Source organism: Parasteatoda tepidariorum, chromosome 9 (assembly GCF_043381705.1).
Source record: "Parasteatoda tepidariorum isolate YZ-2023 chromosome 9, CAS_Ptep_4.0, whole genome shotgun sequence".
In the NCBI taxonomy this organism is placed as follows: domain Eukaryota; kingdom Metazoa; phylum Arthropoda; class Arachnida; order Araneae; family Theridiidae; genus Parasteatoda; species Parasteatoda tepidariorum.
In genome coordinates this window covers 55,127,654-55,155,435 of record NC_092212.1, presented here as the reverse complement: position 1 = coordinate 55,155,435, position 27,782 = coordinate 55,127,654, and the positions used below count along the sequence as shown (strand labels likewise).

General features: G+C 29.2%; 2 protein-coding genes across 6 annotated transcripts in view; both read right to left on the bottom strand.

The window, feature by feature from the left end:
* Positions 1-237: 237 nt before the first annotated feature.
* Positions 238-9,614, bottom strand: LOC107455551 (zinc finger protein 800). Of its 5 annotated transcripts, none has more exons than XM_071185952.1 (2): positions 9,549-9,614; positions 238-4,112 (listed from the first exon to the last, which is right to left on the bottom strand). In XM_071185952.1, exon 2 carries the CDS (start codon positions 4,065-4,067, stop codon positions 756-758), a length of 3,312 nt encoding a protein of 1,103 aa, XP_071042053.1. In that variant the 5' UTR covers positions 4,068-4,112; positions 9,549-9,614; the 3' UTR covers positions 238-755. The 5 variants fall into 5 exon arrangements, 4 of the variants coding, with proteins under 4 accessions (XP_071042053.1, XP_015928645.2, XP_015928643.2 ...); XM_016073159.3 differs by having other exon boundaries at positions 9,075-9,609; XM_016073157.3 differs by lacking the exon at positions 9,549-9,614 and adding an exon at positions 8,741-8,971.
* A 4,208-nt stretch (positions 9,615-13,822) lies between these two features.
* The window catches only part of LOC107455552 (dihydrolipoyllysine-residue acetyltransferase component of pyruvate dehydrogenase complex, mitochondrial), a gene marked incomplete in the record, with an annotated part of 16,509 nt that continues 2,549 nt past the window's right edge, over positions 13,823-27,782 (bottom strand). The window contains 8 exon segments of the mRNA XM_043047208.2: positions 13,823-14,188; positions 16,358-16,422; positions 16,503-16,577; positions 19,848-19,928; positions 21,214-21,295; positions 23,891-24,031; positions 26,001-26,086; positions 26,182-26,310. Of these exon segments, the coding sequence (XP_042903142.1) occupies positions 14,059-14,188; positions 16,358-16,422; positions 16,503-16,577; positions 19,848-19,928; positions 21,214-21,295; positions 23,891-24,031; positions 26,001-26,086; positions 26,182-26,310 (789 nt within the window).

Sequence of the window (27,782 nt, the reverse complement as noted above, 5' to 3'; positions counted from 1 at the left end):
ATATATCGCGACATATCGATTTAACGCCTATATCGGCANCGATGCAAAACTGACGATATATCACGATATATAATTTCTAATATCGCCCAGTCCTAGTTACAGAATTAAGGTTTTGGATATAAACTTTCTTTTCTTAAAAATTTCATTCCCATTTTAAAAACTAGTTATTCATCAATTGATCTACACAACATTTTCAGCGATTTGGCAAGTCAAACAGCAACATATTTTTTTACTAAATTTTTTTCTTTCTTTAAGTTATTTATTATTTCCTAAGGGCCCACAGCAGATAGCAACGAAATAACAATGTTAGAAGAATTCTAAAGTAGCTGAAATAAAGTATATAAAACATACAGTGTATTTACTATGATACTGTGAGATTAAGTTGTAAAAACCATTCCTGCACAGGTTATAATAATATTAAAAAAAAGACTGCAGTACTTAAACACTGTAATTAGATTAACACATTTGAGCCATCATGTAGAGAAATCCATAACATTAAATTAAAATGTAGAAAATAGATGATTTTGTTAATAATACATTTTGATAAATTGATTTTAAGATAATTTTCCTTTTTCAATTTCTAGTATTAAAGAAATTAAATTCGATAAAGTTCACCAACATAACCAAACTCTCTAAATTGATTTTAGACACTTGTGATTGGCTCATTTCATTCTTAACAGAGACACCATATCTAAAAATGAATTAAAGTCAAAAAAGTCTATGTGAAGTTAACCAAGTACATAATATAGAAAATATTAATTGCCACTTTTCTCATAAGTAATTGCAGGGTTTTTCGTACGAACACTCAATCCTGAATTTGAAGCAGGCACAAGTCCTATTATTAATGGAGCCGATTCCCTTCTGCTTGTATTAGAATTCAAGTCCTTTTTTGGAAACCATTCACTTATCAGTTTATCTTTCTTGGGAGAAGTTTTTTCAGAGTACTGATTCAATGATTTTTTTATGGTTTCAGCAGAAGTGGGTCGTGGAGGTGTAATTTTAATCTGTATTGAGCTTTTTGCATAGGCTGTGGATCTAGTAACTAAGCTTGTCAAACTTTTCTCCTCGGGTGATTTGATGGATTTAATTTCTATTTTACGTGGCGAAGAGCGCAGTGGACATGCTTTATTGGAAGACTGAGATTCTGTCGGAATCGTTACTACTGACTGGGCGGATGATGAAGGTAGTTTCTTAGAGAGTATTATAGTAGTGGGGTTATTAGTAGTAACAGATTTATAATTATTGAGGTCTTTTTTAAAATCAGGTACATTGCTTTTTTGTATAAAACTGATTGACTGGCTTTTCTCTTTCTTGGAATCGTTAGCTTCTTTTTTAGAATCCAAGCAATGGCTTTTCTCTTTCTTCATTTCATTGATGTCTTTTTTAGTGTCAATATATTGTATCTTCTTTTTGTTTTCACCGGCTTCTTTCTTATTGTCTATACTCGAGGATTTGTCCTTTCTGGAGTCTGAATCTTTTTTGCTGTCCAAACTTAATTTTTTGACAGATTGGGTGAATTTCTTTTCAATAGGTCTCCCAATATTTTTCTTCTTTTTTATTTTTTGCACCGCACTATGTTTTTTAACATTTCCAGGTGAATTAATTTTAGAAGTTTGGCTTTGCTGGTGAAAAACAGGTTTTTTAGACAGCCAGTTAGACCCTAAATTTTGTACATATTTTTCTACTTCATCTTCAGAAATATCGTGAAATTTCTGTACATGAAACCAGCACTGGGATTTATTATAAGCTTGGTATTCACAAATAACGCATCTAAATCTTGTCCATCCAACATGTATGGCAACATGTCTTTTTAAATTTGAATATGAGGAAAAATTTTTACCACACTTTAAGCAAGTCAAATTCTCAACATTCATTATATTTGAAACTTTCTTTTCTAAATTTTTTGTAGTACTCTTCTTAGCAGCAGGAGGAGTTTTAGTGTTATTCACTACTTTATTAACAGATCTCCATTTCAAAGTTTGACTATCGATAAAATCTTTGTGCATTAGTTTTTCAGCCTTTCTTTTAGGCCTAATGCTTATTTTTAAAGCAGGGTCAGTCTGAAGTCTTAGAGATTGAATTTGTTTATTAGTTTCTGATTCAATACTCTGCCTTTTTTGAGCTAATGACAGAAATGAAATCAAGGGAGGACTTGTTGGAGGAGACTGAGCTGCCAGGTCAACTGTCTCTACTTTAATTGCATTCATAATGCAGAACTTCTCGTGGCTAACTTGGGATGATTTTCTTCCAAACACTCTGCTACATTTAGAGCATTGGTGAAAGTTTACATTTTTGTTAAGCTTAATTATTGTTTTAATAGCTGGTGCTGTAGAGCCATCACTTTCAGATGTCACTAATTCATGCTTTGTCTCTGGTTCAAGCTCTTTTTTTACCTCCGTTTTATCAATAGATATATCATCTTTAGAAGAAATAGTATCATCAACTTTCTTCCAAATACTCTTCTTTTTTATAGTATCACGTAATTTGTTAATTTGATCCTTTGTCTTGTTATGAATGGAAACTAAATGTCTAGTAACTCCATAAATTTGTACAAAGTAAGCCTTACAAAGAGGACAAGGATAATAGAGTCTTTTTTTCGAATGAATAGATAGCATATGAAAATACAGAGTTTTCAGAGATGTGAATATAGTATTGCACGTGAGACATTTTAGTTCCTGTACTTTGCAATCATTACGAGCCAAAAGTCTCTTTCGTCGTGTTAGATGATGAAACTCGGTTGATTTTATTACGTTTTTATTGTTTGCACTCTCAGTTTTCTCTTGAATTGGTTTTGTGGGACTTAAAGCGTCTTTCTTTAAAACTAGAATTAATTTTTCATTTTCTGGTTTTTGATCAGTGGGACTTTTTATTGTTGGGGTACTAGACTGTTTTGCTTCAGCTTTCTGAAAAACAGCATGAGGATTGCCATCAACAGTTTTTAAAATAAGCTTTGGAAAACAAACTTTTTTCCCAGATGCATTAGTGATTTTCGTCAATCCGATATTCTCAGTTTCTAAATTCTTTCTGAGATCATCAAGAACAACTGAATTTTTAATCTGAAGAGTTTTGGGTTTGGTAAAAATTATCTTCTTCGTTGGTTTTACACTTGTTTTTGATGCATTATCAGCTTTCACTTCAGTCGAGTTTTCTTCAAGTGGATTATTTTCCTTTATAATCTCTAACTTCGATTCATTTGATTTAGAATTTTCATCATCCAATTTTTGTGATTCGTTTTCTTCCTTGATATCCATATTTTCTTGTGTCATTGCTTTTTCTTGAAAATCATTGGCATTGCTATTAGTAGTTTCCATTTTGACTTCTAAATCAATTTCATTTTGAGTACCTACTTTCACTATGGCTGAATCAATGTTGATGATTTCAAAATTATCTATTTTCTTAGCTTTTGGTTGGGACTCAACAGATTGTGAATTAACCAATTTCTTTTTCTTTTCTGCCTTTTGAGAATTTTTATCTCTAGTCCTTCGTGAAATCATAGAATGCTCAGATTTCTTAACTTCAGTGGTTTTTTTATCCATCAGATCTTTAGATTTATTTCCTTTACTCATAATTGATGACTGTTTCATTTCACTGTCGATTTTCGATACATCTTCCACAACAAATACACTTTTGTCATTTCCCAAATCTGTTTTAACTAAATCAACAGTGCATTTCAACAACTTAGGAGTTGTTTCTTGTTCACTGGGAGTTTCAGGTTGAATGATTACTGCTTGCTCCTCTTCAAAATGATCAAACAAAACCATTTCTTCACATAAGTGTTTTTTACAATAACATCTTTTGTGATACAACAAATTTGCCAGACTTCGGAATAAATTTGCGCATACTTTACATTCATATATGATATTACACTCGTTTAGTATGACATCTTTAACTTCCTTAGTGGCATCCTGCAAACATTTTAATATTTGTTTCACATTTCTTACCCCTGTATACAAAGGATGTTGAAGAACTGAATGGTCCAAATCTTCAAAAGCACAACAGCCATTTTCTTCATTTTTATTGGATGGATCTCCACTCCCAGAATTAACTTTTGAAGATCCACAAGGCATGATGCTATGTAAATTGAAACTATGTTCTTCTAAATCTGATGGTGCCTAAAAAAATATACAATTATGATATAAATAATTTAAGCATTAAAAAGATTATTAATTGTTATTCCTATTTATTACTTTTAAAAAATGAATTTGTAATCTCGTACATATTTAAACTTGAGCTACTAATATATATAGATATATATATTACCCATGAAGTTGGCCTTTATTATCGTGTACCAAATTATTCAAATATTAAAAATAAAAACCTCAGTAAATTGACTATCTATTATATCCGTTAATCACACTTATATAAAGAGAAATTTTTTTTTTTTGGGGGGGGAGAGAATTACGAGAAGTCAATGTCAACTGACCCTTTTATTCATGTTTGCAATAAATTAAATTTTTCAATGAACTGAGCTCATTAAAGATTTGAAATATTATAGTTTCAATTCATTGGCTTCGCAAGCATCAATTTTTTTGAAAGCAAGGGGGGCTAAATTGAAATACACAGCAGCAATAAGTTCCCTAAACTCCACATATTAAAAAAAATTTCCTTCACCTGCTAAATAATTAAGTATTTTTATTTTTGAAGTATCATTTCAGACGTTTGACACAATTGTTAAACTGCAATGGTAAAATACCTGGAAGAGAATTTCTTACATTGCAAACAGTTTCCTGTTCTGTTGGCATTGCCCATTTTATGTATGGGAAATTTCTGTAGCTGGATTATAAACAGTATACATATTATAGGGGCACCAAAACATTTCTTGGCCCAGGGGCCCTGCATGGCACTAAGACAGCAAGAAATAAGTTAAAAAATTTGCTAGAAAAGTAACATTTTTGTGCTTTGGAAAAAAACAGGTTGGAGATTGGTGGGTGTCCCGATACAATACCTAGAAGTAAAATTCTGAAATTAAAATGGGTAGATTAAAATCATATTAAACGTATAGTAAATCTCATTAACATAAACAATAATGAAAATATCATTCTCTAAAAATTTATCCTTAGCATAATGTTGTCATTTCTAGAATTTATTTGCTTATAATTTTTTCACTTAAGTTTAAAGTTCAAACTTTATACAATAGAAACTTTATTATCTTTTCTTTCATAACAATCGAAGTTAATTAAAATAATTGAGTAAATGGCAATTTTCATGCACACTTTTAAACAAACTTTGCAAAATTGCATTGTCCTTTTAGAATAGGTGGAACAATTTTAGAGCTATTATGATTTAACCAATAACTACATCAATTTATTTTACATAGATATTTTTTCAGATAATGATATGTAACATTTAAAAATTACTTATTTATGTTTATTTAAAGTGATACTTGAGTCACATTATCAAATAAATTCAAAATTTAAAAAAAATAATAATAAAAATTTCACTGGTTTAAACTGCATTAAACTAATATACTTAAAATAATGACACATGAAATTTTTTTTTGTTTTTTGTTTATTAAATACTTTATTCAATGTATTGGTTTTTTTGGATCATGATTTAAAAATGAATGTGAAGATGATGTCTGTTAGACACAATCTTATTGGGCAAATATAACACATAGTACGATCCAGTTTTTCTTTTAGATTTTTCAGATATCTTTGATTGTCATCTACATTAAAATTAATAAATGAATTTTTTTATTTGTTATAAATATTTAATTGTTATATATATTTTTATACTAAAATATTAATTTTTAATCCTATATCAAAATAGATAAGTTAAGCTCCCAGCTAAAAATTTTTTACAAAAATCTATGTACTCATTGAAAAAAAATTTCTCACGAAATTTCTTAATAGAAAATCTGATAATGTCTAAGATACTGTAAACATATGAGAAAAAAATACTTAAATTTTTACTTTAATTTGTGCATTTAATCTCAAGAATCAGAAGATTTTTAAAAATGTAATTTCAAATGTGTTGGAATTTAACACATACCAAGAAAGAAAGTAATTTCATTAGCTAAATTTAATTAATGCAGCAATAATTAATTTTAAAACTAATGCAGCAATTTAATTAAAATAAATTTTAAAACTAGGAAAAGAAATAATAAAAGTATCAATAATTTAAAACACTTTTTTTAATCTTTATTAATCAATGTAATGCCTGATGTTTTTAGGCAAAGTATGAAATATTAGAAGTATTACATACTTTGCCTAGGCATTATATACAATGTCGGATGCTATTTAGGCAAAGTATGAAATAAACGTCCTAATGAGGTTTTTATGTAAATGATGTGCATGTTACAGTGAATGACCGAAATCGGTGATTGTTGACTTTCACTGGTGAATGTTGACAATCACATCATAGTTGCTTTGGTGAATGTCCGAAATATTTATTACATCCGATTTGATATTAATTTATTTGAGGATATAATTACATTTATCCGATATTTTAATACTTACTGATGATAGATAAGAAGAAACATCAGTGTTTGGAGTATCGGGCAAATATATACCGGGCAGTGGCCCTTGACCTTAAAATTACTTGTGGCCCTTGACCTTATATTTGCCAGACACTCCAAACACTGATGTTTCTTCTAATCTATCGTCAGTAAGTAATAAAATATCGAATAAATGTAATTATATCCACGAATAAAATAATATCAAATCCAATGTAATAAATATTTCGGACATTCACCAAAGCAACTATGTGTATGTCAACAACCACCGATTTCGGTCATTCACAGTAACATGCACTTCATTTACATAATAACCTCATCAGGACGTTTATTTCATACTTAGCCTATATAGCATCCGGCATTATATATAATATCCAGGCAATGGGTGAAATATGAGTCATTTCATACTTTGGCGACTAGTTTTAGGCATTAAATATAATGCCGGATTTCATACCTTGCCGGTAACATATACAAAAAATCAGCTGATTTAAGCAAACCCTGCCCATGGGTGGTTACGAATGGTCTCGATCTGTGATATATATAAATTTTTAGTTACCAGAGATGGAAATTTAGTGGACACCTAGATATTCATTTAGTGAACAAAAAAATTAATATGATAGAAAAATTTGAGAAAAAAAATAATGAACTTTACAATTGCATAATTCATGTTATGGTACTCATCAAAAGTTATTAATTGCCAACTATAACAGCCTAAAAATAATTAGGTTTGTTACCTCATAATGATTGAAGATTAAAAAAGAAGTTTAAATCATAATAGTAAATAGATTCAACATACAGATTAAAATACTAATACCAAATAAATAAATAAATGAGGAAAACAGAGAAAATAAAGACTAACAAAATATTATATTAAAAATTATCTAAAAATTCTTAATAAAGCAAATTCTAAAAAAGCAAAAAATTATATTTTTTTGATGAACAATTGTTAGTACATGAATGCAAAGTACAGCACACCATGTAAATTCTAACATTTAAAATTTTTTGAACCAGGCACTTTTATTCATTCCATTTCAAAAATCTTTAATTGAAAACAAACCTTTATGTATAATAAAACTAGTGCCAAATTATTTTTATTTTTTTATTAAATGCATGGATTTTAATGCAAAAAAAAAATTTATTTAAGTTACTATTTTGCAATTTCAACACATATTTCAAGGCGACAATTTTGTTGCTCATGCGTATCATTTTGGCTACAATTTGTTGCAATGTTGCCATACTGGCATCAACTCTGAATATATATACTACTTTTAGTTTCACATGTCACTTTTCATAACTCACCAAAACTTGGCAATTACTTTAGCATAGATCATAATAGGGAATTATTCCCAAGTTCTTCAGCAAATTGGGAATATTTCCGCATTGTGATCTGTTGCATCAACTACTATTGCCAAGGTACCAAATAGATTTTAAACTTGCAAAAAATTTTTAAAAAAACATATAGTTGCTGGGGGTGACTTCGAGTTACACTTTTCTAGTTGGTCCCTTTCTGTGATTTTTTTTTTTAGTTTCTCGGGGTGTGCTGCCTGGAAATTGCCAAGACTTGGCAACTATTCTGCCACAGATTATGATACAGAAATCTCCCCAGCAAAACATAACAATAGGAAGGAGAGTTGTAACAAAAAAAATTTTTAAATGACTTTTTGTCAAAAAGAAATTTTGCCTGAATAAATACTAAGAGCTATAAACATTTTAATCAAGCTTTTTAATATGGATACTTTTCATAAATATAGTGTATATAAAATATAACATTTTATTTTCAGATCAATTTTTTTTATTAATGCATTAAGAATGCTAAGATAAAATTTTCTAAAATTAGAAATAAACACAAAAGGTTGAGAAACCACACACACAAAAAAAATCTTTAAGCTGAAATTTAAAACATCAGCTGGAAATTTTAACACTAATATAGAAATGCTACAAAAGATTGTTTTAAACTAATGTCTTAGGTATATATACAGTTATTTCAAGTGAGTCTTCTTAATTTATTGAGGTGCAAAATTTTTTGCATAACTATTTTATTAATTTGAAGGCGAGATAAATAATTGTATTTACAAAAATTGAATTTTAGCGAAAGCGTTGCGATAAAATCGATTAAACTGTATGCCAAATTCTCAAGGTCCCATAGGAAGAGACGCTCTTCGACTGCTGGGCTTATCCTCGCAGAGTTATGAACAAAGAAAAACAAAACATTTTTACTTTTTTACGATTTTTATGCAAGACACTTAAGTACTGCTAAACATTTAAAATGTAATATTATTGGAAAACCTCATAATGCGAGATGATCATGAAATAAAGGAGCACATCTCCAGAATAACTGCTAACGGTACGATTTCCTGCAAAATTAAATTTAAAACAAATTTGCTTAGTTATAAAATGCATAGCCTTTTTTAAAGACGTAAGATGACATAAAATGCATACAATATTAAATTTTGTAAGTAATTTTGTGCGAAAAAGAGCCGCCACACAGGAGGGACCACTAGGAGCAGAGCCATCAAGTATGTATGATTGAGGCAAACCATCAATTTAAATTACTAAAATAGCTAGAATAACTTGGAAATATTAAATTGACAAAAGGTTATCATTATACAACTGCACTTACGCCATAAAAATAGCTTCAAAATAACATTTCAGAGCTCCTCCATTTTGGGCTGGCTCCCCGAAGTTCGATCTTCCAGCACACGTCAGACAGACGGCTGAATTTCAGCGGTCAGCTGTGATTCGATTTTGCTGGTTATAAGTGTCACTAATATTAGTTTGGAATATGAAACACTTAATAAAACCCCAAAATTATGTTAATTAACGCTAATTATAACGCACGACTAAGTACTTCATTGCAACTCCGTTATATTTATATTGAATCGCTGGGGAGAAAAACTAGATGGCGCTCCAAGGAAGACCACGGAGAAAGAGAAATTTACTCCCTTCAACTTAAACATGACAAAAGGATGACAATGAAAGGACTACTAAAGGAATCAATTTATATGTTTTGAATGAACTTTTCTGTGGAAAAGCAAATGAAATGTTTTGCAAAAATTTTTTCTTGCTTTAAACTAGCAATTAAATAACATTTTACCACATAAAATACTTTTTAGCGTCCTTCAAATTTCCAGAAGCAGTAAGAGTAGTAGTACTTTAACTGCCCTTAAAAATTTTAAAACTTAAATGAAAATTTTTGTTTTACAACGAGTCCATTCACTTTAAATAGAATTTAAAAAACCAAAGTTAAACCTTTTTCGTGCATTTCATGAATTGCGCATGGAAAATGCTAAAAGTTTTAATTGATTCCTTTTGGTTGTATAAACTACACCTTGAGCTAATTGAATTCTAAGGGTAGAATTGTCTCTAATTTCTCAAGTTATAACTCATGCATTCAGTTTGAAATAGAAAGTAGTGAATTTGATACCGAATCTTATCAATTATGCGTCGAAAGCATCAAGATACAATATCTCTTTTCTCCTATTATTGTATCAATATGAGGTTCATTCGTACACACAAATGAGTCGCATATGCGTCACTGTATTTGCGTCGAAGAACTTAGAAATATCAAGTATAAAGCCTAATTTAAACAGAAGCAAATATTTTGTTGTTTTTTCACAACATTCATTGCTTGATTGATTTGATTTGTTCATTTACGCCGCACTAGAGCTGCACAATGGGCTACTGGCGACGGTCTGGGAAACATCCCTGAGGATGATCCGAAGACATGCCATCACAATTTTGATCCTCTGCAGAGTGGATGGCACCCCCGCTTCGGTAGCCCGATGACCTGCACTTGAAGCCGAAAACTTTACGGTAGAAGTGCTCGACATTCATTGCAAAATGAAGCGAGTGAAGAAAGTTATTTCATCAAATATTCATTATAGCCCATTGTGCAGCTCTAGTGCGACGTAAATTAATAACAACATCAAAACCAAAGTATTTTCTGCACTTATCGCTGCCTGGATTGGAAGTTTTTTTTATTATTTATTGACGATGATTACTTACGTTTTTATATGTATTCTTTGGCATGGGAGGAAATATTTTTGAAATTGTAATAAAAAGGTGAGGTGCTGCTGAAAATATGAATGTTCAAGTACCAAAGTCACTAGAAAACAGGCAGGGGGCTGCAGGCAAAAAAAAATAGGGAGACACACTGCACAATTTCCAATATTTCACATAAGTAAATTGTGAAATATTGGTAATCATGAGAAATAAGGAGTAATTCTAATTGAATTTTTGATTAAAGAATCTGGGACACATTTTATTAAAACATTTTAAAATTCGTAGTAGATATTTAATTTACTAGAATTACTAGACACATTTCTTGAAGGCCAGTGTTATTGGAAATAAATGATTTCAAAAGTAATTTTTTTACACCAAAAGTTACACAACATTGTATGAAGTCAAAACTCACACAGAAAAGGGCATTTTAGATAAAATTAAGAGTCAGATTTTAATTCTCTTAGATTTTATTTACGATTGAAATCTTTTTTTTTCCAGTTAAAATTAAAGCCTTTAAATTAATTAATTATTTTATATAACTAATAGCTGTAGTGAATACTACCATTAATAATTTAATAACAAAGAGGGTTTTGTAGCAGCATCCGTCAGTCAAGTGTAACCATCATTAACTTTCTAATAAAAAAAACTATCTCAAACAATTTGGTAAGTTAGCGTTACAATAGAGGGCAATTGAAATAGAATGCAATGGTACAGAATTAAAAAACAAACATAAGCACAAATTTAGCTCTAAAATAGTAAGTAATGAACATATTTACGAACCTTTACCATTTACCCTTTGAAGCAGAATTTTTATTAAACATATTCTTTTAGGTCAATGGGTTCATAGATCTGGTCTGACTTCGTCAGGCCCGATGAGGATAAGAACCAACAACAACACCTGTGATTTTTTTATGTTAAAGATAAAATCTTCCAAACAGCAATTTTTCAAATTTGCACTCATTTGAAGTTATTTAGATCTAAGAGAAACAGTTATTCATCATTGAAATTTCTTGAATTTAAAAAATCAACTATTGATAAATTTTTTAATGTAAATGAAAAAAAAAATCAAATTTCTTTTTCTTGATTTTATATATTAGTACAAATTCAATTTCGATAATCTAATTTTTTAGTAACTATTAGACAAATTTTCGTATTTAAAACATGCCAAAATATCTTTTTGCTTGTAATTAGAAGTTAAAAAAATTATATAAAAGGGACACTGATGTCCCATCAGCATCAAAGGGTTAATCTGTGCTTCAATTGTCACTTAACAGACATCCAAGACAATGACCAAACTCCTTTCATGTCTTATAAAGTATATCCGAAGTACAAATATAATTGAAACTATGATAAAAAAAAAATTTGTAGCTGATGTAATTAACTGTAGTTTCAATGAGAGGAGAATACATTTCAATTCAAAAATTACATCCTAACAATTAATTTTATTTTTATAAAAAGTTTACAAAATCTCATCTTTCGTTGCCTATGACCCCGTATAATTATTGTTAGAGTATTATGTAATTAAATTTTAACTTTATAGAAGAGAGAAATTAAGCTTATCTTTCTTTTCATATAACATACTCCACAATGTAAACAAGTTTTATCATTTAGTTTAAAATGTTAGTGACATAAAACAATGGATTTACTAAGAAGAGAAACTTATGCAAAGTCTTTGAAAGCTTTTAAGTTCAAATCTTTAATAGGACTGATTTCTTTCACATAAACTCAGCAATGGTTTACTCACTCAAACCAGCAATGTTTTACATTGAAAAACTCCTGAGAAAAATTGTTTGGGGAGATGGAAAAAAAACAAGGTTGCACCTGTAGTTGAGTTTAGAATATGCAGTTAAAAGGTTTAAAAAAAACTAGCTATCAAAGTATCAATTATGGTACAAAAGATTTTCTGATACTTTGTTTGAAAACTGTTAAAATACTGAAAACCAATATAGATATCAATATAAACTGATTACTTCACTATTCAGTTATTCTCTATACATATTTCTCTTACGTGGTATTTATTTAGATACATTTCGTTAGGGCAACCATAATTGAGGTGACAGAACCACGATTTCCGGTTACTGCCTGCTTTATTGTGACGCACCGAGTGATTTGGTGGGGGGAAAAAAACTAATACTTATTCATCATTAAATGTGACATCATAAACGCCTCGTTCAATGTTAAACTACCTATAATTTCATCACTGCAAACGTGAAAACGTTCTTGGTTATTTATTTTCATATTAAAGTTAAAATGGATAACGAAAATGCTTGCATGTTAGCAGCTAGTTTAATGATTTTACTTCAACTGAAAAATTCAAGTTATTTAACTTATTATAATACTGTTGCAACTTTTAAGATTAATAATAATAAAATAAGAATCACTTTCGCGATGTTCATTCATCATTTTTGATTCTGAAGTTGAAAACTTTTCTTGCACTAAAGCCATCTTTTAAAAATTTGAAGAAATGAAATCAAATTGAATAAGAAAAAAAATAGGAATGCTAAAAGCATGATGGTAAATAAGAAAAATTTAACTTAGGTTCCCCATAGATTGTCTTAATTTAGAAAATTAGGTTCCCCTTAGATTGTGTTAAGTAATAATTTAAGTGGTGTTTAGATATATGATTTAGAAAAATTTTGTATTTTAACAGAAATAAAAACTTAGTTACCAAGTAGTTATTCAGTTTTATTTTTTCTGAAATGGCTGCTGAAATTTTAAACATAAATGGTGCTATAGTGCCTCATACTGATGATGAAGCTTACCCTTTTGAGCACATTGGCATATATATATATTATATTGAGAGTTAAGTGAGGAAGTAATACAACACATAATAAAGTATTGGTATGAGTTTTCTAAATTATTTCATGACAAAGATAGACATAATTTTAATACTTTTGCTGCCTACTTTGCTGGTTATACTTATGGTGTGGTTATGTGTAATTTAATGGCTGCCAGACAGATTTGAAATTATTACTTAAATTCAAGACATAAAAAACTTTGACAATATCTCGGACACATCTTGAAATAAGGTTATAATTTAAATCAAGGTATTTCTGCATAGGCAAAGATGGACAACAGTTAGACAATGAAAAAATTTGGTTAATATATTATTTGAAACAATTTAAGATGTTAGGATTGGTAGAGGGATTGAAGAATTAAAATAACTAAATACAGTTGATTTGTGCATTCAGCTGGGTTACAATTAAAGTTTATAAGTTGTACAAAATAGTTTTGAAAGGTGAATGAACTGGAAGCCAGAAGTAGCTAGCATACCGATATTAACTGAATACTGTTAATATACTGAAAACCAATATTAAAATAAATTATCTTCATAAAATATACAATAAGGGAATATAATAGATAAAGTAAACACAAATAAAAAGACATTTTATTTTCGAAAACAAAAATATGAGTATCTAGGTTTTGTGTGACAAATTTCTACTAAAAAATTAATTTTTTTAACAGATTGCACTTTAAATAAAGAAGATATGTACAAAATCATCTATGATACAATTTGAATAATAACTTCATAAAGTATTTTGGATATGAACAATAAGAAGAATTTTAATATTTCAAGGACATTTTTCTTATAACTTAAATATTTACAGTAGCATAGTTTCTGGTTGTTCTAATAATTTTTTGAAATGGGATAGCCACTGTGCCCCAACAGCACCATCAACAACTCTATGATCACAACTTAGTGTAACGCTCATTACTTGAGCTGTTCGGTATCTGTAATTATAAAGAAGAAGAAAAAAAAGATTGAAATTAGTAACATTTAAATGTATAGGGTATATGTCATGAATTTGTTAAGATAAAATATTTTTAATAGAAATAAACCACAAATTGAGTACATTTTCCATTTATATTTATTTTTTTATAATTAGAGGATAACATTTTAATTCATACAACTATTTTTAAGACAATAATGAATAGTAAAGACAATTTATTAAAAAAAATTCCATTTATTACTAATTATGAACAATAACATAAAATTAAATATAAATATATATATATTCGAGTAACTAAATATTTTATTTTTATAACCTTCATTGAACAGCCGACCCAAGTTTTGGGTTTACGACTACTAATGTTCAACTCCGTAGCCTTGTAATTTTGAACCCATTCTAGAAAGCAAGGGAACTTCCGGATCAAGTATTGGGAGAAATTTGCCTTTGTGAAAGACTTTTTGAGGGAACTAACCTGCATTTGCGTTACATGGAGAGGAAAACCTCCTGTTAGCCTGACAGCAAGGGGACTCTAACGTATGATCCGTCTAGCACTGAGGATATATTACGTCAGCACTGTGGTCGGTGCAAGCCAGATGCGGAATTCGAATCAACCAGTCATCCCCGGGATTTGAACCTGATCTGAACTCCACTTAGGCAAGCGCTTTATCCCCTGAGCTACTACGGCTCTTGAGAGTTAGGAGAAATCGATAATGGGNACAACTATTTTTAAGACAATAATGAATAGTAAAGACAATTTATTAAAAAAAATTCCATTTATTACTAATTATGAACAATAACATAAAATTAAATATAAATATATATATATTCGAGTAACTAAATATTTTATTTTTATAACCTTCATTGAACAGCCGACCCAAGTTTTGGGTTTAAGACTAGTAATGTTCAACTCCATAGCCTTGTAATTTTGAACCCAATCTAGAAAGCAAGGGAACTTCCGGATCAAGTATTGGGAGAAAGACTTTGTGAAAGACTTTTTGAGGGAACTAACCTGCATTTGCGTTACATGGCGAGGAAAACCTCCCGTTAGCCTGACAGCAAGGGGACTCTAACCCATGATCCGTCTAGCACTGAGGATATTTTACGTCAGCACTGTGGTCGGTGCAAGCCAGATGCGGAATTCGAATCAACCAGTCATTGCTGGGATTCGAACCCGGTTCACCTCATTGGAAGGTGAACGCTCTATCCACTAAGCCATCACAACTCGTAATGTTATTTCGATTAGAAATGTTCCTTTTATTAATTCAAAAAGTTTGTCTAATAAAGAGTTGCATTTGATTTTAAAGTTATAGTGCACAGTCAAAAAAAACTAAATGTATCTGTATCACAATATTCCCTGTTTATGGTTGAAGTTTAATGTATACATAAGCACAATGTAATACAGTTTAAATTTGTTGTCAAAAATTATAAATCATGATAATTCAGCAAGAGCTACTATAAAAAATTCTGCCTTTCACAAGATATTGAGTTAAATTAGGTATTAAAAAATATATTAGGTAAATGTATTAACATGTAATTTTTTCATAAATTTTTTTTAAAAAACCTTTTTTGCAAATTTAACGAGGGGAATAATTTTGAATGCATAAAAAAATACTGAAAAACATTTTCAAAAACTAACACTGACACATGCATTGGTGCTTTACAGGAATTAAATGCTGAACAGTAATTACAAAAGCTTTAGCAATTTTTTGAATTTCTATAAGACACTGATGATAAAATATTTAATGCATTGAGCGTTTTATGATGAAAATTAAATGAAATGCTAATTTAAACAATCAACTTGACAACAGCAAACAATTTGAGATCAATTATTTTCACTTATCAGAAAAGAGTATCTGGAAACAATTCAAGTATGTTTTTTTTATGGTTAAATTTCTTGAACTAACATTGAAAATTTCAATTTAAAGAGCTCCTTCTTAAACACAGATCCTACTGTAATATAATAACCATATACTTCTGAGTTTTTTGATGAGTCATCAACCTTGATAAATAGAGTGTGGGAGGAGTCACTCTCAGTTTAACATAGCATAACACAGAAACAGAATTTAAAATATTCTCCATTCTGAATTCAACTCCAGTAAACGAAAGTAGACTGAAATTAATTTGTCGCAACTTAAATCTATATCAAAGTTCTACAGAAAAATACACTTACCCAACTTCCCTTGAATCATCTGGTATCATAGTCTTTTGAGTTCCACCCACAGCAAGAATGCAGGACTAGAAAATAAAAATATTTTAGCAATTTAATTTCAAAGAGTATGTAAGTTCGTTTTCATATAATATTACTTAAAACTTACCTGAGGAGGGTTAATTACAGCAGAAAAATTCTTAATCCCAAACATCCCTAGATTTGATATAGTGAAAGTGCCTCCCTATGAAATTTAATTAATAAATTTTTATACAATATACATAATAAAAAGTTAAGTTCTAATTAAATATATATAATAAACTTCATAAAAGTCTTAGATATAAAAAAATAAAATAAACATAATGGAAATTTTTAAGGATTAGAATAATTGAAAAAAATAAAAACATAAAATGATAACATAAAATAATGTTACTTAAAGGGCATAAAAATAAAATAGTCTATAACCATGAATGAATCAATTAATATAGTGGGGTTTTTTTTTTAATGAAAAGGTGGATAGTTCAAAATATTATAAAACTCTTAACTAACAATCATTCTACAAAAACCTTACTCTTGTCATCCATGATAAAATTTTATTTATTTATTTTTTTGAATTTAGCACCTTTAACCAATTCAGCGTTGCATCCTTTTTTCGAAAATTAACTAAAAGTGTTTTCTCTTCAAAAAAGGAAACTAAGACTTTAGACCTGATCTGTTCATAACACCATATCATTAAATAAGGTTTGCTATATTGAAGACTAGACAAGAGTTATAAAGTCAGAAATACAGTAACGATAGAATTTAAGGGAAAAAAGGAAAAAAAGAGTGCATTTTAAACTGTATATTATTGATTAGCAAGTTCACACGAAGGCATCTAAGATTAATGTAAAGTTGAGTAAGAAGAATGTGCCATGAGCAGAACAGCTCGGAATCAAATAGGATGAATGTATTAACATCATTCACGAGTGAATTAATCATGCAAGAGTCATGTCATAACTCTTTTATTGCCTTCAGTTAGTTCATAAACAGCATGGAATGGAGAGATAATGTCCAGAAAAATCGGATATTTATGTATATCCTTCACAAAATGTTATATACCAATTGTTCACAGCTGTTTATTCAAAATAGTATTCACACAAAAATATCTATAAATGTCCACATTTTATTCACTTTCTGTGGTACCAGTAAAAATGGTACTACTTCATATTATTTAGTTCCGAACAAGCCTATTTCAGCATGAATTAACATTAACTTTTAATGTTTGCAAACTGGTTAATCATTTATTTGCATCCAACCGTGCACTCTTATTAATTTAATTAATAACTCTGAAGTGTAGCACTGTTATTGTTATTTCTCACACTATAACACCTGTCCACTTTTAATTAGGGAAACCCTTTTATTAAATTTAATTTTAAGCCCGATACAGAGCAAAAATCTGAAAATTTTCTTGACATCAAAAAATTTGTTTAGAATTAGGATAGAAATGTAAAAAAGCTAAAAGATGATTAAAGAATGTGGGTTTTTTTTAATACTTTAGAAATTTAGAAGAAAACCACACAAAGATTTTTAAAAAAATGCATTTAAAATTTTCGACATTCATTAATAGAGAGTGACTGCTATCCATGTCTTAAGGAATTATGACAGCATGATATATAAAATCACTTAGCTAATTTTTTTTTGTTTTCTTTTAAATTCTCTTTTCTCTTAATGCTAGTTTTTAATGAAAAAAACTAACTTTTGTTTTGTCACTTTTCTAGTTCCTCTCTTTGTAGAAGCGTATGACCATTTTACTATTTTTAAATACTAAAAAACATTACATTAAAAGGCACTTAAAGGTCAAGTCAATAATATCCTTATTTATTAAAAAATTTATTTGCTAAAATCAGCAAAAATGTTTACGGAAAATTTATTATTTTAGTATTGTACATTAGTTTCTTCTCACATAAACTCTTAATGATACACATTCTTAATATCTCTGTACATAATTAATGAAAGCATTTTTCGTAAATTCTTATAAAATTAAATAAACTATAAAAAAAACACACCTTTTATTAAAAATATATATATTTCTTAGAAGTAATGAGCAATAGAGATCAATCTGAGTTACTTATTTATATTGTAAAATATAACTTCTACTTTGCTAATTAAGATAATAGTCCAAATTTACTAGACTTCAAGGACATACTAAGAATTTGGTACAGTGCACACCACATTGACTGAGAAATTTTGGCCTAACTTTGATGTAATGGTCTTACTCAAAATTGATTTTTACAATTAAAAGCATACATGTAAATACAATATTCTAAACCTAACCTTAAAGGATGTTGTAATAAGTAGGCCTTTTAACCAATTACTTATACTGTAGAAAAAAACTCGAATATTCTTTTAAGTTCAGTTGTTAGCATTCTTAGTAGCATTCATTTCTTGGAAAGAATAAACTTCAAACTTTTAATCATCAAAGATTCATTTTCTTCGTTTTTGCCCATGTATGAAATTATGGTAAATATTATGGCTCTTTTCCCTACAAAATTTTTTATCAGTATTTTTTAACATTACGAAGGATTTATGTTTAAAACACAAACAACAATTTACAAATCCACCATTTTATTTTTGATACTATTCACAACAGATAAAAGATTTCATTAAAAATAAACATATATGTATAAAAAAAAATTGACATTATATTATCTTCCTCCACCATATCTTTATGCCGAATGCAACCAACTTTCTTCGTTCCTCAATTAAATAGTATCCCACAAAAACAAATTGAAAGAAATGTTATATTCCACAAGAACAAATTGTTAAGATAAGGAGTTCTGCATTCTAATTTCTCATAAATCTATCATTCCTTATCTCTCCCTCTGCTGACCAGACGAGTGGTCCTCTTGCCATTCAAGTCCCCGTCCTCTAGCGTCCACCATGTAAAAGGTGGCAACCACAAATGATTCGTAGCTTACAAATTATCAATTTGTTTTTGTGGGATATCTATTTCATCAAGGGACAAAAAAGCTGCTAGTTCCGTGGTTGCGCATAGCCTTATACTATAACACAGACATCTGTAACTCTACTATCTATTTGGTTAATTTACTATTAATATCTTTTTGATTACAGATATGACACAAATTTTTGAAACATTCGCTATTATATAAAACTATAAATATCAAAGTGCTTTATGAAGAAAAATAAATTTCACAAGCATATTCCATTCCTGGAGTTAATGTGAAAAAAATTAAATATTAAAAAAAAAAAGAACTTTCTCAGGCATGTTATAGAACTTTATCAGATTTTAGAAGAATAATGGGAAATCCTTTTGCTCTTCTTGGATTTTTTTTTTTTTTTAACACAAACCAAAGTTTATTAACAATTACTAGTTTTCTAAGCTTGAGTGAAACCTGCAAGTATGTCATGGTTAGATAAAAAATATTTTCAGCAAACTTATATAGTTACAAAAACTAACATTTAAATTAAATGCAAGAAGAAATTCTCAAAGTAAGAAAAATTGAATACAACTTACCTGAAATTCTTCAGGCCTCAATTTACCTTCACGAGCTTTGCTTGCTAATCTTTTAGTGTCTGAACTAATATCTGATAAGCCCTGCAGAAAAGTTTTCAATTAAACTTTTAAGAATTTAACTTTTTTTTTTTTTTTAACAGAAATTCATAAGTATGAACAATAAAAATTCTAATCCTGATTTATCACAAAGAAAATTAAGCTTCATCCCTTGTCCAAAGTACTTTTTGAATAAAACCAAAATTCCTTTTTACCTTTATTATTGATAAACTTTTTATCCCTGTTCCACCATAAAAAATTAAATACTGAATAGGACTCATAACTGTTTATAAAATGTTCCTCACAAAGAAATTAGCAATTTGTGACGTACTATAAGTAAATTTTTCATTTTGTTTTATTGACTACTTATTCTCAATACCTGTTAACAAAATATAGATTTTAAGATTGATTTCTAAAAACTTTTTAACTATTGAATGCTTTGTATGGAAAAAAAAATTAGAACTTAGTCAACATTTAATAATTTTTGGTAATTATGTATTTTATTTAACTACATTCTTAGAAAGATATTGAAAGCCGTATTTTAAATAAATAGAGATGTTTTGTCCACACTGCAAACAAACTGAAACTATCTTATGGCAATATACTTAGAAGGTCATCACTATGTATATATGTAACATTATTTTAACTGATGTTGGATAATCGGGGCTCTACAGTATTAGTTTTCAATATTATCACATGCTATATATAGAAATAGGCACCAAACATTCAATATATTAATTAAATATTATTGTGCTGGTCTTGTATGTAAGCAATGGTGCAAATATTAGTCTCCACTATTTTTCATATGCCAGTTGGGACAGAACGAGTCACGCTAGAAACACTTAATGAAATAAAACTATGAAGAAATGAAATACTAATATTTTAAAACATCTTTAAAAATTATAAATATTAATAATTTTTTAATTATATATAAAATTAACTGTTGAGAATGAACAAACCTAAAACAAATTTCTTTATTTTGACGCTGTGCATATAATAGCAAAACTTATAAATCCCTTCAGGACTGGCAGGAGAAAGAAGCACTTCCTCAGATCCAAGTACTCAAAGAGTATATGTACTAAGGAGTACATATATATATACTTATACATGATGTTATATATTGAGATTACGTCTTAGTGATCTTGGGCCACTGGGGTCAAAAAGGCTTCTTTTATTTATGATATTTAGGGCTAAAAAGGGTAAATTGTGCAATCATGTATAGGTGATCACAATCTTGAAGGGATTAAGATTTTACAATACAAGTAAATAATAAAGTAGATGAAGAAAAATTCAACCTAAATTTTTAAAATTAAACAAGAACAAAAATTACTTTTGAGTCTGCATTGAAGACGATTGGTGTGATAAGCCCTGCATCTGTACTCACAGCAACACTCACGTCAACATCATTATATCTTTAAATAAAATATATAGTTAGAAAATCAATCACATAAAGCAATAATTAAGAATTTTCAACAGGAAAATTTTAGTTTGAAATATAACAAGCATGATTTTGTAATGACAAAACTAATAATTCTAAGGTTGTCATGCAAGAGAAGATAAAAAGAAATTGTAATATTTTGCCATGTAATATCAACTTAAAATTCGATTTGGCAACTCAGATTTATCTGTAACAGGATACGTAGCCAAATTATTCAACAAAAAATAAGCACCTTTTAAGCACTTTTCAAGCACTCAAAAAATATTTTCAAGCACTTTAAAAAAATATCTTAACTAGGCAGGGTTGGAAAGTCTTTGAGAATTGGCAATTTTATCTTGTTTTAACCGTTATGCCAAAAGAAAAGAAAAAACTTTTGGCACTGTTTTTGACAATTGTGTCAAATATCATGAAGTTCTGAAACATGGCGAAACGAATGACGTTTTAATACACTAAGGACTGACAATACGCCAAAATAGATTGGGGTTGAAGTAATTATGAAAATGTTGAATATGACAGAGTGAACTGTGTCGTTTTGCATAATTCGTAGCGAAAATCAATAGGGTAAAGGAAAAATCTCATTTTGAAAAAGGGAAAATTAAGCACTTTTTAAAAACATCCAATGAAAAAGCACCTTTTAAGGACTTTCAAAAAAACGAAAATCGAAAATAGTAAGCCCCTTTAAGCACTTTTTAAAAACGCTACACACCCTGTGTAAGGTTGCTTTTATATAAACAAAATATTGCTCACAATAGATTACCCTTTTTGGTTATTTCACTTAGCTATGCTGATGATGGTAAATGTTATAATGGTAGGCTAATTATGGGTCCAAATTTGTCAATTTTATTTAATTATTTTTAACAATCACCTCTGTTTACCTATTCTAAAATCTGTTAATTTAGTCGGAAATTTTTTTTTTTAAAAAATGCATTAAAAAAATTCAAGCACTTTATATTTTATGTGTTTGAATGAAGTAGCAAAATCTGATGAGTTGCTTGTTGAGGTTATTGATAGAATATATAAATAATTGGATAACGTTGATTTCACATTTTATAATTGAGATCTGCATACATTTTCAAGGACATGTTTCACTATAGGACTGATTTTCTGATATCCTTTGTGTATTGCAAATCTTCTAGTGTTTGGAAATTATCTTCATGAAAATTGTCTTTTAAGCATACCAGCCAAAAAAACAAACAGATTAGATCAAGGAAATAAGGTAGTAAAAGACATTTTGGAACAAATTAATTGCCAGAAAATTTAAATGATAGCCAAGTTCTCCATGGCTTATTCAAAGAATATAGAAAGGAGAAGACATCCCGCTCTCTGATTACGTAACTGACAAGGAGAACTGCTTGGTCCGGCATGCTGTACCAGAAAAATAACATACAGGGAGAGCAACATACTCTGATTTAGCAGAGCAACACATGTACTAAGATTCAGAGCATCAGAAGCAAATCGAAAGTCAGGATCTATGTCACCAAAACCTACAATTTCATTCTTTTGTTCTATTTTAAAACATGCTGGCAGATATGATCAACTTGGATGATATAAATGCATTCTTAAAAAACTATCTTAATAAATTACACAGCACTGGTAATAAATAGTGCAAAAATTAAGCAACTGACTAACCATAAATAAAAAGAGAAAACATTCCTTTATGAGCAGTGAATGTAAAACCATTTTGCAAGAAACCTCTAAAAAATGATTATTTCCTTATACTGAGGGAACATATCAACGCTTGGACAACTGGTTTACAATACATCGATGGAAGCAGTTGTCTTTTTCTCCTCTCTACATTCTTTAGCTCAATTACATGTATGAATTATAATAATACAACTGATTTTCAGATAAATTCTTTCTAAACCACGTCATCAACTGTTTACTGAAAAACATGGATCAAATAATTCATTTGCAGCACATTTTTGGCCAATCTTTTTTAAATAGTCCAAATTGAGAAATATTGATTTAATAGTCGTTAAACAGAGAAATTCAATGCATTCACATAAATGCTCCAGTGAAAACCATCTGCCAATACTATATGGTCTAAAAATTATCAATTTTCAAAGATTACTGTCATTTACTGCTAACATAATAAAGTAAGTTTTTTTAAAAATATATACAAATTCAGTAATTACGCATTCATGTAGTTCAAAATTTCAAATATTTATTATAACTTTAGGTTCTAATTGCTTGAATATAGTAATATTAAAAGCGCTTTTAAACGCTAACATGAAAGTAATGTATGCTTACAAATTGTATTGAAGTATTCCGTTTTAGTAAAGTAAACATATTGAGTCATCAGTACAGAAACTTTAAAAACATTCAGTGTTATAAAAAAAGGATTTTTAAAGCAAATAAACACATCAAACAATTGCAACAGTAATGCTAATAAACTCTTTTTATTACTAAGTTGGAGATGATAAAGAAATCTATTTCAATGAAAATTTTGTTTTCAACTAAGAATTAGTGAAAATTAAAAAAATAGTTATAGAAAATAGTGTCACAAATACACATAGATACAAATTCATAAGTGACTCATTTACCTAGGGAAGAATAATAAGTTACTCACTGACGAATAAAAGAGTCCATCCACGAAGAATTAACTGCTGGTACTTTTTTACATGCCAAAGCTGAAGCTTTTACAATAAAGTCATTAACTGATAATTTCACACCCTCTTTCTCCATCATTTTATTAAGTTCACCTCGTAAACTAAAAATAGCAAAAGTAATTTTATCTTCAGGGAAAAAATTTTATGTGTTAAGAACACTCAAATATTGCAAAATTTTCTTCTTAGTATTATCATTTCGAAACCCAATTTTGCAAGCATGAATAACCAGAATATTCAAGAGCATATGAATAATAATGAAACTAACTGCTAAAATATTTAAATCTTATAACGTTCAGTAGCTAACTCAGCGTCATTTTTGACAGAACGAAAATTTCATTTGATATGGACCTGTTCTTAAACAGAAGGGTAAAAAATTTAAAATTTAGAAGTCAAAATAACTGTATTACTATTTTAAAAATAAATATACTTTTTTATAAATATTTAGTGACAAATATATGCCCTTAAAGATAGAATAGCAAAAATTAAAACATAAAACACACAAAATAATATGTACTTTATGAAACATTTGTAATAAGTTACATAATATCATATTTTTAGCACTGATTTGTTATGTATCTATACCTATTTTGGGGAATTTTTTTTATCTTGTAAGCATCGGTGATAAAAACTGTCATTGTGCGGTTTGTACTTATATGGCAGATAAGTGTGATGTAATGATCAGGAGAATAGCATGCACAAATGCTTTGATCCCATACCTTCAAATTGTTTTTTGTATTTTAAAGTTAAACTGTGATTACTGGAATAAATTTGTTCTGAATGCGGAAGATACGTTTATTTTTAATCTTAAGGAATTGCTTGGTTGTTTTGATTAGTATTGGATTTTTATATTAACTTTAAAGTGGTGCATGAAATCTTAATCTGTGTTTATTTTAAGTTTAAGAGCAATTGCACTGTATAAATTTGCCTAAAAATTCATTTTTTAAATTTAAAATTAATTGCCTAGATATTTTTTCCCAATCTATCTGTCCTGCTCGAATAAATTAAGAATGTTCAAATTAATTTACAAACCAAATGCAGAATCTTAGTACATTATCTGGCTCTGAGGAGACTGCCATTTTTAGTTAGAGGCATGTTGTTTTGAATCGAATCAGGGAATGCTGACTTGATTAACATTATACCTTAGGAAGTAAATTTGTCATACTTAAAAAGATTTGATAAGAATGTGGAGTAAATTTTTTATTGCTGAGCATCTGCTAAAACGATGATTAAATATTGGAATTATTTTAAAGTATTTTGAAGAAACGAAATCAGATACACATTTCATAAGTAATTAATATTTATTTTACATGCCTGTTTACTGCACATAAGTAACAGTTTTGTGTGTATGTATAGTTACATTTTAACAACGCTTGAAGCATCAAAACTGCTGCTTAAAGATAAATATTTAATACAGATGTGTTAATTTTTATATTTATTTCTGAAATGCACATTTTTTGCTGGTAAAAGATGACTGAAATACAAGTGAATTTTGACTTTAAACAGGCGCAGAATCATAATCAATCATCATAATCAATCTTATTTTTAATACTTAATATTTGTACTTTTTCAGTTAATAACTTTCATTTCATTTATAATATCTGTCATAATATTTTCAAATTTGTAAATCATATTGATAATTAACTTAAAAAGCTATCCATTTAAGAGCTACATTATATCTTGATTTAATACAAATACTGAGAAAACCTACAAACTCTATACTTCTTTTACTTTAATCAATTTTTAAAGCTGCTTCATCTAATCGCATGAATATATATATATATATATATATTCAATAACCTCTAATCCGTAGCAAAGAAATAAGATAAGCAATTTAGGACAATTCAAGATTGACCCGAAAATTAAGAGAAAAAAACATTAATAATAAACATATGATTAAAAAATAACACTTATGACTTTATAACAATAACACTTTTAATAGGCAACATGCTTTTAAAGATAGAAAACACTTAACAGAAAAAAATAAGAATAAAATAAAAGTTCATTGGCTAAATACCTAATAAAACAATATCTCAAGAACTTAACATGAATAATAAAATAATTTATTCATACCGTAAAATCCTATCCATCACCACATCAACAGAAAGATAATAATGTGGTATAGTCTGCTTAGACTGAAGGAGACGGCGAGCTATGACCTACAATAAAAGAAGTAAAAAATTCCTTATATTACGTGTTCAGATTTCAAAATAATTAATATATATATATGAAAATTTAAAGAGCAATAGAATACCTGTCTCACATTAGTCAAAGGTATATCAGTATATTGGGCAGAAGATATACCTGCAGGAGCAGCAGAAGGAACAGCTTTATCAAGGTCTTGTGCTCTAATTCGACCACCGGGACCAGATCCTTGAATACCCTATTAAAAAGTGAGTTTAATTTAAGAGATTCTTTTAAACTGAGAACTTCCATTTCATTTTAGCAAACGCAAAAATTTACCAGATTCAAACACATTTCTTTCTTTTTTTGAATTTAAAATTGGCTAAAGAGTTAAATAAAATTACATTACAATTATTAATAAAAAATATATATAATAATTTTATTATACTTTTCAAATTTAAGGATTTAATAATTTTAGAATATACAGAGAGTACCTACACAAATTATTATATTTGGTAAATACACTTTTATAAAATCAAACAATGTCTGTGATCAACTCCTTAAAATCTCTATTGTTATCAATGACCAACAATGCCGCTACATAGTTTCTTTTTTTATCTAAATAAAATTATCCAATTTCATAAGATGATTCAGATAAAATATGCTATTAAATAAAAGTCGTACATTTCAATATTTTTATTCATTAGATTTATCACTTATGTTGAGTTTATAATCAATATTTCAATTGCGTTCAGTGAATATAATCTAAAATATTTAAGTTCATAATTTATCATTCACCTTCTATAATTTCAAACTATCAATACATCAATTTTTCTTTATGATTATAGTCAACCCTTGTATAGAGTTAGAGTAAAGATTTCTAAACTTATGTACTCTGAAGAGACACTTATTTTTATTATATTTATCTAAAAATGTCACATAGAATGTTCAACAAGTCTTCCTTAAGAAAGAAGATGTCACATGAATCTACCATGCTGGCAATCCTAGCAGCTCTCTTGACCATGATAAAACGTTAATGGCCATGATGCAAACTAGACACACGCAACAAGTCTTATTTACCAATTTATACCAAAAAGTCTAAAATCTGCAAATAGACAATGAAATTTACACACTTTAAGAATATGATATTGACGCCCAGTGGCTGAGCAGTAGCGCTTCGCGCTGTCGTGCCACAAGTCCCTGGTTCGATCCTCGGGACGGGCAAGGCTGACTCAGCCTTTCATCCCTTCAGTGGCTCGATAAATGAGTACCAAGCATGCTTGGGAACTAAACACTGGGGGTTCCGCGATCGGCTGACCGCCTGGCCGAAACATCTGCTTCTGCAGCCCAGAGCCCAAGGTCAAGAAAACTGAGATGGGCACAGTAGGCCTTGGCCCTCAAGGGCTGTCACGCCGCTGAGTTTAGTTTTTAAGAATATGATACAGTAGAGAACCATTTATCCGGTATCCAGATAACCGGGAAACCAGAAAACCGGGGGAAATTTTGATCGGTTTTCCCGCCATTTTAAACTAGAACGATTATGAAAAAAAAGCGGAAATGAACTCATCCGTGAAGTTGAGTAGAGGAAAATGTAAGGAAGGGGAGAATTTTTTTCCCCGTTTACCCAGAGAAACGTCATTTCCTCCGTGACCTTGAAGGCAGGGAAGGGAGGAATGTTTTATTTTTTCCTTTAGGTCGTCAATCAAGCTCAAGGGTGTGGCATGCTGATTT